Source organism: Lotus japonicus, chromosome 1 (assembly GCF_012489685.1).
Source record: "Lotus japonicus ecotype B-129 chromosome 1, LjGifu_v1.2".
NCBI classification, from domain to species: Eukaryota; Viridiplantae; Streptophyta; class Magnoliopsida; order Fabales; family Fabaceae; genus Lotus; species Lotus japonicus.
This window is the reverse complement of record NC_080041.1, coordinates 71,494,573-71,509,492: the sequence shown is the minus strand read 5'-3', so window position 1 is coordinate 71,509,492 and position 14,920 is coordinate 71,494,573. Positions and strand designations below refer to the sequence as shown.

Genomic DNA, 14,920 nt, shown 5'->3' with positions numbered 1-14,920 from the left:
CTAAATCAGTGTGTGTTCATCAGTCATAGGGTATGTTTTTGTCCTGGTAGGAATGGCAGAGGAGGGAATCACAATCAGATTCCACCACAAGGGGCGTTTCTGTAACACCCCGATTTCCAGGTGTCACTTTAGTAACTCAAAAATAAACTTTACGCGGAAAACATGTTTTTTTTTTATTCTTTTTCTCTTTTTAATTAGAGTGATAGAAAAGTAAAGACCCCAACAAACTAAACTAACACTACACCAAAAAATGGCTTTTACAGCGGTTTTTTTTGGCCTTTTACAGCGGTTTTCAGCGGTCCAGAACCGCTGTAGATCTTGCCGCTGTAAAAGCCTTAACAGTGGTTCTAACCGCTGTAAAAGACTTATTATTTACAGCGGTTGATTTAATAAAACCGCTGTAAATACATACCTACAACAGCTGTTCTCTAAAATAACCGCTGTACTTGAGTCTTCTTTTACAGCGGTTTCAGGCGGTAACCGCTGTATTTGATAATATATATTACAGCGGTTCCACCACGGAACCGCTGTAATTTGTTTTTTTTTTTTGGCTGAATTAATTACCACACCTGTTCAGCCAAAAGATCAACATTTTTTTTTTCTGAAAAGAAGATATATTGATCATAATTTAACCGAAATGGTACACATTTCAAAAGCTATGAAAGCTGACTGCAAAATCAATACACATCACCAAACTAAAACAAGGTATAACACAGTAACATAAGATAAAACAAGGTATAGCATATAAGCACAGTAACATCTCATTGATGTAATACCTTAATCAGATGGCCATTGACATGAATTTTTGCCAGTTCATTGTGCCTACTGGTTAGCAACAAGGCCAGGGCGCTTGTAGTAACTTTTATTTGATAGGCCCCCTGTATCTCACCTGCAATCAAATATCATGTGGAAAAAATTTAGTTGATCTTGCTTATGCGTGTGTGTGCTAATTATTTCCTATCAATCACTCTCATGTTCAACGAAAAGATAAGAAACAAAAGAGGTTCACGAAAAAGATAAACTATTCACACACAGACTGTCTCTTTTCCTTGATGCATACAAGCTCTTTGTATAACCATACAAGATAATGGCAGATCTAATCTGATGTTACATAATGAGGAAGCTTGACAAGAAAGATGTTTGTTGATATACTCCTTACCATTATCAAACAGCAACCTCTTAATGGATTCTCCAAACCCTGTAGTGCTTATTGCTTATGGACCAAAACCTACATCTTTTCCTTATATTTCTATCCCAAAATGATTTGTTTTGTTCGTGATGCTTGTACTAAAGTAACTTGGCTTTTCCTGGTAAAAGACCAATTAATTAGTCTTCAATTGTATGTTAAATTGTATCATGCACAACAGATCCACAGCTACCACTCAGCACAAGCCAATAACTACTTCTCTACTAATTAGGCTATGACTTATGGAAACTTGGGAACTTCAACCATTTGTAATTCTAAAATCATATTGCACAGTAACCTTAATTTTGCATGTCATACACAAAAAAATGGAAAGCATTTCCACTATCATTTTCAAGAAAAGGAAGTTTCAAAAACCTACCGCCGCACACTAGATTCCTCTGTTTCAAATAGCATCCTGAAGAGCATACCAACTGAAACTCGAGTATGATACACAGCTTTAACATACTTCGCTAAAGGTATGACAAATTCTGATGGGCTAGTACTGAAGTGAAAAAGAATTGTCAAATAAAGCAAACATAGTATAACTTGAAACTTCTATAAATGTATGTAAGTTGTACCGCGGGTTATAGAAAATGGTGAAACGACTATTTGTTGCAGCTGCATGAGCTGCAGCAGCAAGAAGCCCCAAGTGCATGCTATCACTTGACAGCACCGATGAAGGCATCATAGGTTGTGGTCTATTAGCATGCCGAATGCCGAGAAGCAATTCATTCTTTTCATTCCTATTGAACAAAAATACACATGAATTATACCAACTATAAGATAACACATAACTACTATTAGATATATTTAAAAAATCATTGGTATGCTTTAACCTAATAGTTTAAGTTCTTTTGAATAGCTGGTTCACAACATGGGATCAAAGCCTCTACGACCAAATGGCCGAGTTCAATCCCGGTTGCCCCCATTTCTCTAGTTAAAAAAAAAAAAGAGTTAAATTCAGGTTGGGTTAGGCATGTGCATTAACCACACTTCCAGCTTAAAGGAATCTTGTGTTTGAGGACATGTTGCATATAAAACGACCATTCATTTGCTATCATTTAATAGCCTACTTTTGAGATAGTTCATGACAATTATAGACAAAATTAACTACGCTCGAAATAACATCATAGAGCTTAGATAAAAAAAAAACAATAGCTAGGGGACAAATAAGAAACAACCACTCTCTTTAAATCCAAAACCATATTGACAGGACATTAAACAAAGAAGATGCTTCAATAGCAACCCAAATAAAGATCTCTGGACCAATATGAACTAATAAAAAAATTAAAATATATGAAATATGTCAACAAGAGTGTTTGATGTTTCCTTATATTCTTCTGAGTGGCCAAATGACATATAAATCACATGTCTTGGTTCAGTGAGACAAGTCAATCAACTGCATAAGTGCCAACGGCCAAATTTCAATATGCGTGAAGATCAAATAGAATTGAAAGAAGCAGACAATTACTTACCAGATAAACAGCACAGAATCACCAGCAACTAGTCTTTTAGCACTCACAAAGACACTCCATCCTGTTGTAAGTAGATGCCTTTTCGGCTGGCCTGCAGAAAAAAAAAACACCAAATTCATACATTGTAAATGAAAAGTGAACTTATTTTCAGCAGCCGGAAAGAAACGGAAGTTTCTAATTGAAGTAAGTAAAAATAGACAAACTAAATCAAAATAAATAAATAAACAGAATCCTACATTTGCATGACAATTAAAAATAGGTCAACAATCTCTTTATAACTCACCACGGAAGATATGTCTGAATTTCCATTCATTACCATGCAAATCCCTTGCAATTAACTCTTGACAAGGAGGCTGCTGTGAAAAGTCCTGTAGGTCATAATTATGACGTTAAGAGTTTTACTTAGTGTTTGGTTAGAGAATAGAGGGAAGGGGAGGGATTTTGTAAAGATTTTTTTGTTAGGTTCAAACAATTTGAACAGGAGAGGAAGGGAATGGACAGAGGCATGGAACCAAAAACCCTCCTCTCTCAATTTTGGCTCTTGGTCAATCAATATAAGGGGAGTTGTGAGGGATGGGTTTAAAGAATTTTAATTACATTGGCTAAAATATCCTAATAACAAAACAAGCAATAAGCATATTAAAAAAGGTAAAAAAGTAAATTAGTTATGAAATCTCTCCCTTTCTCTCAGTGTTTGGCACAACTGACAGAGGGGGGAGGGGAGGGGAGGGGTGGCAATTTTACCAATGGAGGAAAAACTTTTTCAGCTGCCCGGCGAGGAACAGAGAATCCCCCATGAGTGCTTGTATCACTGGCCGTCAAAATTTTGCAGAAATAATTTGTTGGCTGTTTACTCGCTGTCCCCAACTCTGCTGGAAGGTATCCCTCCTGCTCTTCCTGGAAACAGAGTCAAACCAAAAGTTGAAATTTGAATACAACAATTAAACCCAAACAACTATTGATCAGTAAGAAAGGGAATCATACAGGATTCAGATGTTGCAAGGTCATCTGCACGTATACTTCGTCTGTCTCAGTATCTGCCTGAATCCAGCAGAAATGAACAAATAATTAAAGAAAACTAGAGAGCGGGTGAATTTTAAACAAAATTTAAACAACGAAACCAAAATAAACTTGTTTACTATTACATAACAAGTTAATGAATGTTAATAAATAACTAAATAAACAAGCCTTACATGCATAGTCACATTATGAAGTTGACAGATAAGTTGGGGAGGTAAACTTGGATAGTTGGGGATGTGAGCATCCACTTCCCTGTTGGTAGATACAGCAACCTAAGCAGAAAAATGCTGATTTAGGTTATGCATGCACGTAGCATATGTAGAAAGAGAACAAATATTTGCAAATGTGAAGTTCATATGCTGGTTCCAGTGAGGTAGGTGGAGAATCATTCCTGTGAGTAGGACCAAAGAGCACTTATTGGAGCTTATCTAGTGTTTTTTAAGTAGATAAGCTCCAATAAGTGTTCTTTAGTCTGCATCCAAACAGCCTCTAAATTCATTAACCTGAACTGAAACAGTTTGAGACTAAAGAGCTTAAAAGTGAGTTAAGCATGGATACACAAAAGGGCTGCAGTAGTGAATAAAGCCAGTTTTGTGACACGAGTGCAGAAGTAAGCTTAACCTTAGACCAGAGACAAGGTAAAAGAACAAGTTCAAAACATAATATAGGATTATAGGTATGTAAGCAAAATAGCATCTTCATGACCAGAAGCCGAAGATTCCTACAGCTACTTTTAGACATACACTGGTAAAAAAAAGAAGAAAGTGAAGGATCACTTTGGCGAGGATTTTTCTCATGGAGCAATATGCATGAGGAAACTCCACAGATATTTCCAAAAATAAAGTAATAGAAACAGAATTCAATGCTATTGGCAAACCATGCAATGACAAGTTCACAATTTGCAAATTAGGAAATACCCAAAAATCCCATACTTGGATACCTTAGCAAACACAATAGCAGAAGGATGCTCACCTTGTTGCTTAGTCCATTCTGACATTACATAAGCAAAGGAATTATCATGTCCTTCAGCAGGAATTGAGATCAGCAAATCAATAAATTGTCCAACATTAGGAACGCTCATGTGTACCTGCATTTTAAATATTTGAAAATAAATTATCCCCACAGACAAAGGGCAAATGGCAGGCTTCTTGTCAAACAAATAATGTATATAAAAGCAGATGCTAAGGAAAACATGACAAGCACTAGAAACTATAATAAAAACTAAAAAGGATATCACAAACTGCAAGCTCTTAGAATTTGTGTTAGGCCTAATCTACCCGAAAAGCTAGCTTAGGTGAAAATTGCTCTACTCTGTATAAGGACCTATTTGGCCATATCTCTAGCCAATGTGAGACTTCTCAATGCCCCCCACATAGAAGATTTCAGTGAATGATTTGAAGCTACCTAATTGATACTGTAAAGCCAAAATTGAAGCTACCTAATTGATATTCATAACAAAACACAATGTGAATAGAACAAACAAAAGATTAATAGCATAGAGTATGGATAAAATTTCAGGAAATTTCAACAGCAGCAAAACCAACTCAGACCCTAGGCTGTGCAGTTACAAAAATGAAGAACATCATAGCATCAGATCAAAGTATTACCTTATGAGGAAGAGGAAAATTGCTTGTGGAGAGGATTGAGGAACAATGGAAGGTTGATAATGAGAACAGGGCAACAACCGTGCAGGAAGCGACCCAAAACAAGAGAGGCAGCGGCGCAGCAGGGACGGAGGCAGAGGCAGAGGCGGAAGGGATGGAGGCGGCGACGGCAAGGACGGCGGAGGCAGGAGGTGGCGAGGGCTTTGAGAGAAGTAGCAGGTCGAGATTACGTCGTGAGGTAGCAGATTGGTGAAAGATGTAACTGGTAAAAAATAAGGGTTTGCAGTTACAGATGTAATTTTACAAAATCAATAAAGAAAATAATATTTATATATACAAAACGAATAAACTGATAAAAAACGTGTAACAGCCCAGTGGAAAGGACTCATTATATTTTCTGTGGTGCCTCGGGTTCGAATCCCACACAGAACATTTTTTGAACCAATTATTAAAGAAATCAACTAAATCTTATATTAATACTGTAAATTGTATATATCTACCATAAAGTGAATCTAGCCTAGTGGAAAGACTATTGCGTTTTATTAAGGGAACCTGGGTTCGATCCACGGAACCTGAATTCTTAATTTTTATTATTTACGTTACTTTTACAGCGGTTAGTTTAATAAACGCTGTAAATAGTGGAACCTATTTTTTACAGCGGTCAGTATATAAACCGCTATAAAAACCTATTACCGCTCCGAGTTTTTGTGTTTACAGCGCCTTCTAGGAGAACCGCTATTAAAAGGTAATGCTTTTACAGTGGTTACTTTAATAAAACGCTGTAATAGCCCATCAACCGCTCCGTGTTTGTGTTTGTGTTGTTACAGCGGCTGCCACCTAAACCGCTGTAAAAGGGGCGCTGTAAAAGCCCTTTTCTGGTGTAGTGTAACCGATGTACATCAAATATAAACATGCACAGCCTCAGCTGCACTCCAACGTCACGCGCACTCGCAGTGACTCCAAAGTAGTGTGCCCGTAGGCAAATATGTACAGATCCATAAGTGTGGGTAAAAAGTCATAAATACAATCTTCCAAGAGTAAGTCAGCCTCAAAATGGCCTAAGTAAAGACCTCTATAGTCCGACTGACTCACTGTGATCCCTCAATAAGAGAACCACACAAAAAGCCATGCGTCGGGAACCTACCCTGTCCCAAAAGCAAAACGAATCAGAGCTCTACACAAAATATGACGCCTGCCTAACCTACCCTCCCAGTACCGCTCAAAGATCCTCCTCCTCGTCGCTCGGCGAGTAGCTGTCAACGTCGGTGTCGGAGTCAGAGTCTACAGCGAACTGAAGTCGGCAAGTTGAAGCTCAGCTCCATGCGTCGTAGAACTCCCTTCGTCAGACGTCCACGCTCGTCAGTACGGTCCTCCATGACCCTTCCCCGGTACGTCGCCCGATGACCCACAAGATCGATCACCCAAGCGGTGGGGGCATGTCGGTCAACCAGCTCAAACCTGATCCCCCCCGAGGGAGAGACCATCGAAACCCAATCCGCCATCGACATCTGGCAGTAGGCCGACCGCCCAAACACAAACATGAAACCAAAGCCAAGGCGCTAGGGTCAACTCACGGAATAGAGTAATTATACAAACAACATGTGATAAGGGGTATATATATATATATATATATATATATATATATATATATATGTGAGAAGGTTTATATATGTATGTATATATATATATATTCCTAGCATGTTATCGGCTCTAACATTAATTCAGTAATGCAAACAGCACACAATTCCAGTCAGGGTGCATGTATGCGTGAAATGCAATTCAATATGATCCGGATAGTTGTTTGGGATGGGCACCACGAGTCTGCCCTACACCGGCCTAGTGTCGACAACTCTGCTCGGGTGTTGCTTACAAACCCATGCATAGTCAGATCAGTCCCAACCACCCTAGGTGGTACCACTCTGCCCGCTATGCCGAAGATACATCCAAGTGTTCTTCGATGAAGGTTGTCCCAACCTTCGTGAAGCCGTCCCAACTTCACCGAGGCCCAACCTTTCGATCGTACAAACCTCAAATGTATGCATGATGCAATATGGTTAGCCAAACATCGAATCGTCCTCACAACGCAAGTGTTTAGCTTAAAGAAGATCCCAATGTGTAAACCCAAGTGTTTATTGATGATCAAGACGACATAAACCCCAACATCAAGAGTATCAAAGTACTCGACAACCTCCTCCCGTCACCGTGACTCTCCTCCGTGGCGTCCGCCAATTCCCAAATAGCTACAAGATTTTTCGACATTTCCCCGTCTTTCGCAATCATAACCCATTTAAGTTCCCTACGGTTTTATTCATTAATAAAAATGTTTCAAGTTGAATTAGTCAAGTTATGAGTTTCATTTTCGAAAACTAAGTTCCTTAAGGTCTCTAGTTTCCAAGATTCTAATCCTTCTAAGTTTGCCAAAATCCCCCCAAATGTAACCCCCGGGGAAAGTCAAAGTATACAAACGATGGCTAGGTCTCAAACCTTGTGTTTGAACTTGCCTAGGGTCGTTCATCCAACCCGAAAGATCAAAAGGAATCAGTTCAGTGATTCTTCGCTCCGAAGTCGCGTCAAGGCGCACAATTTAATACAACATCAACAACGCATGTTATGAAAACAACATAGCAATAATTCATCATCATATCCAATATCAAAGTAATATAAAAGTCGAATTTATCGACGCCTATCATGCAATATTAGCTAATAGGTAAGTTGCCCTAACCTCGAGTTGTTCCAGCCTCGTGGTATAGGTTCTCCTCACAAAGTTGCTCCGTAGAACCCAAAGTTCCTTCAACTGAACCTCGGAGAAAACAAAGCAGAAATCCATACAAAATCGATTAGCTCGATCACACACAACTAATTAACGATAGACAAAGCATTTAAAGCTTCAGAGTACAACAATCGAACACGAGAGGACGAGTTATCGAAAAAACGAAAACCTCCCCCCCCTAAACATGCTCTCGGCCCTAAAGAGAAAAAGGGTTCCGGCGCTTTTTCTTCGATCTAATTTAATTCCTAGGTAATTTTAGGGTAAAACTAAGGTAAAGAAACTGTCGGAAAAATTTTTAAACGACCGGGTCGAAATACGACTAGTTAGGGGCATTTTGGTCCAAAATTAAAGCTCAAAAACTCAAAGTTAAAACTTCGGAAAACAAATTTGATGGGAATGTTCACAACGACATTTGTAGCAACTAATCCTAAAGGCACTAAGTCGGATTGTGACTTTTCGACATTAAAGTTTCAATATGTGCGCAAAAAGGGTTTTTGCCCAGTTTTTCAGATCTTTGACAACTCGATCGAAATCGGCGAACAACGGCGAGTGTTCTATTTTGTTGGGCAAGAATAGAAGGTATATCAACAGAAAAATCAGGAAAATCGGACAGTTTTACGAAAAGCTCAAAACTTTGAGCACAGAAATAGCTAAAGAAACGCGACGAAAAGAATGATCAGAGGTAAGAATCAAGCAAGTTACCTCGATGCCGTGAAATAGAGACAAACTGCTCGAAGATCGGTCGAGAAACGACAAAGTTCTTCTCCTCTCCTTGCTCCTCCAAACCCGCGGCCTCCAATGGGTGAATGGGTAAGATATTTTGATTTTTTTACTATTTATAGGAGAGTGAAATCGCGGGAAAATGAATATTTCGCGATTCCGATTTTTGCAGCACGTTCATCGGTAAATTCTAAGCGAGATTCTGACGACAGAATTCCATAACTCAAAACAGGTTTCTTGAATTTGGGGAAAACGATCCAAAAGCGGTGTAAGTTAAATTGCCCCGAAAAACTACTTTTTGCTGTGAAAGTCGGATGACAAAACTTCGTTCTGAAGAAAGATTAGAAACGTCGAAATAAATCTGGCAACGCGGATGGAAACTTTGTTAAAAGCTCCGAATAGAAAAATTCTTCATTCCGTGATTGAATTTAGGGTTTTTGAAGAAAAGAAATTAGCGTCGTCGGACTTCCGAGAAGTGAATCCTATCGTGCGTACAGTCTAGGGTTCCGAAATGAAACACTGGTCCAAGGAAAATAAAGAGAACTTCTTATTTTTCCAAGGATTTAGAATTTCCCTTAAACGTTGCTTTAAGAGCGGAATTAGCCTATTCTGGACACTCTCGCCATAAGGCGGGTGTGCAGACGACTCGCACTAACTCCTAAAATGACTATGGTACTATCCTCAAGCAATTCCTGAACTTTCTTCTTTATTGAACTTTCCCAAACAACAAACTCCTGTCACGCTTACACTGATTCTACGCGTGAGTCGGAAATTAAACTTTAAATCCAATTCTGCAAATCCGGGTCTTACAGTTTCACTGGAAACCCTTTGAGCTACGAAATGGGTGAAATGTTTGAACTTGATCATGTTGATCAAGATAGAGTCTCCAACTTTTCGATCAAAAGCTGGGTGAGAGGATTTATGAATTATCCCGATGATGGCTACACAATGTGGTGAAAAAAGTCAGAAGAATGTTGGGATCTAGACATGAGGGAGATAGCACTGGACAAGGATGCCATGGATTTAGTTATGTATGCAACTGATTCTGGGGGGTGGTTGATATGTATTTGGATCATACTAAAACTGTGTTTCCTATTGATCCTGCGGTCCCTAAAACTGTGTTGACTGAAGATATTGTGGTCATTGAACTTGTGTTGCCTAGGGGTGTAAGTGGGTATGGTCCGATCCGCGAATCCGATTAAACCGATCTGAACCGAACACATTATGGTGGGTTGGATTGGATCATTGGTTCGGTTCGGATTTTTTTTACTCAATCCGATCACCATCGGTTCGGGTATCGATTTAGGGATTGAAAAACCGATCAATTCGAACCAAACCAATGAATTGAGAATTTTTTACATTAAACTCAAACAATTTTAGCCCATTACACTACATATTTATATTTATATTAGAGATGTTAGTTGTACTTAGATTATATGAATTATGTCATTATCGAATGTTCCGTTCTTTAAAAATGTTGAATTTTTCTATATTATTTATAATTTTTCACATTTTTAGAATAATTTTCGTGCATATGTCCAAATAATTATTTTATTTATTTCAAATCCAATCATCCGAACCGAACCAATCCGATTGAGATTGGGTTGGTTTGGTTCGGATTTAGAAGTAAAAATCATGAAATTTGAACCAACTCAAACCGAACATGTTTGATTGGTTCAGACATTTTATCACCCTAAATTCGAATCAATCCGGTCCGATTACACCCCTAGTGTTGCCTACTGATCCTGTGTTGACTGAAGATCTTGTGGTCATTCAACCTGTGTTGCCTACTAATCCTGTGGTCCCTGAACCTGTGTTGACTGAACATCCTGTGGTCCCTGAACCTGTGTTACCTACTGATCCTGTGGTCCCTGAACCTGTGTTGCCGACTGTGAGGAGCCATGGTAGGAAGGTACTTGATAAGGGAAAGGGAAAACAACTGGCTGAGAGTGATTCTAGAGTGATTCTGATGAGAGTGAGATAGAATTCTCCAGTGATTCTGATAGTGACAGTTATACTGTCATAGACAATGATGATGAAATATGCAAAGACTTGCCAAATGATGGCTTTGATGATGATAATGAACCTCTTCAGGATGGTGGTATGAGATTGGCTGTGTACAATTAGTGGTATGATGGTTATGGCAGTGAAGATGTTGACTTTGAAATCCCCTCTGAAACTGCAGATCAACATATCATTGAGGATGAGTATGAGAGTGATGAGCTGATGAGTGATGTATCTAGTAGTGAAGAAGATATTCCATCCAGGCCCAGGTTTGAGAGGTTCAAGAGAGAGTTGCTGGACAAAGATTACAAGTTCAAATTGGAGATGGAGTTTGCCAATACAACGGATTTTAAGGATGCTATCCTTCAACATTCAGTTCTGAATGGGAAGTGTGTGGAGTACAAGAAGAATGATAAGATGAGGGTGAGGTTTGTATGCAAGCATAAAGAATGTGGGTTTGTTGCATTTCTATCCAAGGTTTCAGGGACTGCAACCTATAGGATTAAGACACTAAATCCTAACCAAACTTGTGGAAGGACCTTCAATAATAAGAATGCAAAAGCTAAGTGGATTGCAAAGGTGGTTGAAGAAAGAATGAAAAATACAAGTGGTGATGTGCAAGTGAAGGACATAATTAATGAGATGAGGACCAGGTTTAGTATAGGTGTTAGCTGGGGAACTGCTTGGAATGCAAGAAGGATGGCCAAGGCTGCTGTTGAGGGAGATGCCCTAAAGCAGCACACCATGCTTAGGTCTTATGCAACTGAGCTTACGAGGGTCGATCATCAAAATTCAGTAGCTTTAATTCTGAGATATGTTCCCATCACTCTTCAGCCAAGATTTGGATCTTTCTATATGTGTTTGGAGGGGTGCAAATCTGCCTTTAATCAAGCATGCATACCATTCATTGGTATTGATGGTTGCCACCTCAAAACTAAGTATGGTGACATCCTTCTTATTGTTGTGGGCAAGGACCCAAATGATCAGTACTTCCCACTAGCATTTGCAGTGGTGGAGTCTAAGTGTAAGGAATCATGGAAATGGTTTTTGAACCACCTGCTCCGGAATATTGGTGACAAAAGATAGGTCTTCATCAGTGATAGGAAAAAGGTAACTTACTAAAATGTTTAATCTCAATTACTTTCATTAGTCCACTGAATAATGTTCTTACACATGAGGCTAAATTTTTTGCAGGGGTTGCTACAAGTATTTGCAGAGGATCTTCCTGGTGTAGAACATCGCTTCTGTGTGAGGCACTTGTACGCAAACTTCAAGAAGAGGTTTGGTGGAGGCACTAAGATAAAAGATCTGTTGATGTGGGCATCTAAAGCAACATAGAAGGAGTTGTGGGAAGAGAAAATGGCAGAAATCAAAGAAATGAATGAAGACAAATCAATGGTGTAGGCATGCTTTTTCTTTTTACCCTAAGTGTGATGTTACTATGAACAACTTGGTTGAGGCATTCAATTGTACCATTTTAGCTGCTAGGGACAAACCAATAATTACAATGTTTGAATGGATTAGGAAGTACTTGATGACTAGGTTTTCTACCTTGAGAGAAAAAAGTAAAAGATGGAAGGGTAATGTGATGCACAAACCTAGGAAGAGATTGGGTATGGAGATACTGCATAGTGGGAAATGGGTAGTATCTTGGGTTTCTCAAGGGCTGTATGAGGTTGAGCATCTAAGTTTTGAAGACAAGTTCATAGTTGATATAGAGAAACAAACTTGCACTTGTAACTATTGGGAATTAAATGGTATTCCTTGTAGACATGTTGTATCGTGCCTAAATGATAAAGGACTGAATCCTGAGGATTATGTTCACAGATATTACCTCAGGGAAGCATATGATACCTGCTATGGGCATATGATTTCTCCAATTAATGGTCAGAATAAACGGCCAAAGATGAGTCAAGAGGAAATTCTGCCTACTGAAAGCAAAAGGGGGCCTAGAAGACCTAAAAAGCTAAGGAGAAGGGAACCGGATGAAGAAAGACCTCCCACAAAACTGAAGAGAGGAGGGATTGCTTACACTTGTAGTAGATGCAAGAAGAAGGGTCACAACCAAAGAACGTGTCATCTGCCTCCACCACCTCCTCCACCTGAGCCAGAGCCTACTAATGATCAGAATCCATCACATAATCAAGATTTCTCTCAGGTAAATTACAATGCTTACATAATATGTATTATTCTTTTTGTTTTCATCATTGCTAACCTTATCTTGTCCGCGGATTTTTGGATTTGTATCTGAAACATTGCCAGCTTCTACTAATGACCAGAATCATTCACAAAATCAGGATTTCTCTCAGGTAAATTACAATGCTTACATAATATGTTATATTTTTTTCATCATTGCTAACCTCATCTTGTCTGCAGATTTTTGGATATGTCCCTGAAACAGTCCCAACTCCTACTAATGGCCAAACTGGATCTGCATCTGCTGCTGCTACAAGGCAAGGAAGAGGAAGATCAATTGTTGTTGCACCATCACAAGCTGCACCTGCTGCTGCTACAAGGCAAGGAAGAGGAAGAGCAACTCCTGTTGCACCTGATGCTGCTACAAGCGAAGGAAGAGGAAGATCAACTCCTGCTGCACCTGTTGTTGCTACAAGCCAAGGAAGAGGAAGATCAACTCCTGCTGCACAATCTGCACCACCACCAATAGCTCCACAAGCATCTGTAAGGACTACCTTGTAAGGACTACCTCTGCTGCACAGTCCAAGAAAACTGACCTTCAGCCCAAAAAACCTCCACCAAAGGCCAACAAAGCTACTACAATTGCCTCTGAACAAAGAGGGGAAAAGAGGGGAGCATACAATGAGATCGACCATTGAATTCCAGGAGATCTTGCTACTAGATCTAGGAATGCACCTGCTAGAAGAGGGGAAAAGGCCAAGACACCTATTGGGAGAGAAGGGCAGGGGAAGAAGAAACTTATCAAAAGGAGATGGATTTAGATAAAGGTGTTCACATGATACTTTAGGACAACTTCAGATGCTCAAATCTATCTTTTTTGTAATAGCTTTTAGTGGGATATTTAGTTGGCAACCTATTTAGTTATGCTTATTGACTGCAATTGTGAGACCACAATAACCATTATTGGCCTTATTGTAATAGCTTTTCAAGACTCACTTGTTTTCCTCATGAATTGTTTAATGGCTAGACTTGTTTATTCAGTCAAATCTGCATCGTGTGAACACCTTTTTATGTTGTTTAGTAGCTGCATCATGTTCATACACTATGAGATTACAAGTGCTTTCAGGACCACAATATTAAATGGAAAAACAGGGCATAATTCATGTATCTTTGTAGCTGTATCATGTGCATACACTGTGAAAAAATAGTGCTACATTAATAGCTTTCAGGACCACAATATTGAATGGAAATACAGGGTAGAATTCATGTTCAAACCAACCAACACTCATTGCATTAAATCACATTGCATTCATTACATAGGTTTGGATCCAACTACATTTTCAATTCATGCATAATACAAAGGCTAGCCTAATACAATGCTAGTCCTAAAACAACTTGTTCGAGAATAAACCCTAAAACAGAGAATGACTAAGCAAAAGACTCAGAGTATTATTCAAGTGAAAAATTGAACATGAATGATACAACATAGGATCCTCCTTATATAGTTGATGAGTCCAAAACCTAGTCAAACATACATTAATAAGTTGACTGTGCTACATGAATGGGGGAGGAAATCAAGGGAATAATCATTAATTACTTTGACCAGTCTTGATGATAAAGGGTGATGAATCTGGACTACACCTCATGCTTGGTTTGTCTTCCTTTCAGGCTTGCTTACTTGATTCTTGGGTCGCTCATCCGCCTTGGAGGCATGCTTAGCCCAATCCAAACCATGACGGTACACAGCACCCCAAGGCTTGTGGCTAGGAACTAGGCACAAAAGCCTTTAAAACTTGGCATGCACTGTTGTAAGTCAGATGAAGGTTTCAAAGCTAAGAGGAAAGGCTCGATGCCGACTTGAGGTCGGTGGCGTGGGGCCAAGTGGTGAGGCTTAACGCGCGGGGTTGGGCGATGAATAAATGCACTTGACGCGAGACCAAGTGGTTAGGCTCGATGCGCAACGCGAGGTTGGGTGGAGAATAAACGCACATGGCACAGAGCCAAG

General features: G+C 39.4%; 2 protein-coding genes across 3 annotated transcripts; one reads left to right on the top strand and one right to left on the bottom strand.

Annotated features, from left to right (window-relative positions):
• Nucleotides 1-780: 780 nt before the first annotated feature.
• Nucleotides 781-5,519, bottom strand: LOC130745944 (auxin response factor 12-like). Of its 2 annotated transcripts, XR_009021959.1 has the most exons (11): nt 5,289-5,519; nt 4,654-4,768; nt 3,855-3,953; nt 3,646-3,702; nt 3,406-3,558; nt 2,945-3,029; nt 2,662-2,752; nt 1,765-1,929; nt 1,566-1,688; nt 1,160-1,307; nt 783-889 (listed from the first exon to the last, which is right to left on the bottom strand). XR_009021959.1 is itself a non-coding variant. In XM_057598402.1 (10 exons), the coding sequence occupies exons 3-10, from the start codon at nt 3,858-3,860 to the stop codon at nt 886-888; spliced, it is 684 nt and encodes a 227-aa protein (XP_057454385.1). In that variant the 5' UTR covers nt 3,861-3,953; nt 4,654-4,768; nt 5,289-5,517; the 3' UTR covers nt 781-885. The 2 variants fall into 2 exon arrangements, 1 of the variants encoding a protein (XP_057454385.1); XM_057598402.1 differs by lacking the exon at nt 1,160-1,307 and having other exon boundaries at nt 781-889; nt 5,289-5,517.
• Nucleotides 5,520-10,438: 4,919 nt separating this feature from the next.
• Nucleotides 10,439-12,117, top strand: LOC130744744 (uncharacterized). The gene is made up of 4 exons (XM_057596906.1): nt 10,439-10,687; nt 10,735-10,876; nt 10,961-11,790; nt 11,974-12,117. Exons 1-4 carry the CDS (start codon nt 10,439-10,441, stop codon nt 12,115-12,117), a joined length of 1,365 nt encoding a protein of 454 aa, XP_057452889.1.
• The last annotated feature ends 2,803 nt before the right edge of the window (nt 12,118-14,920 follow it).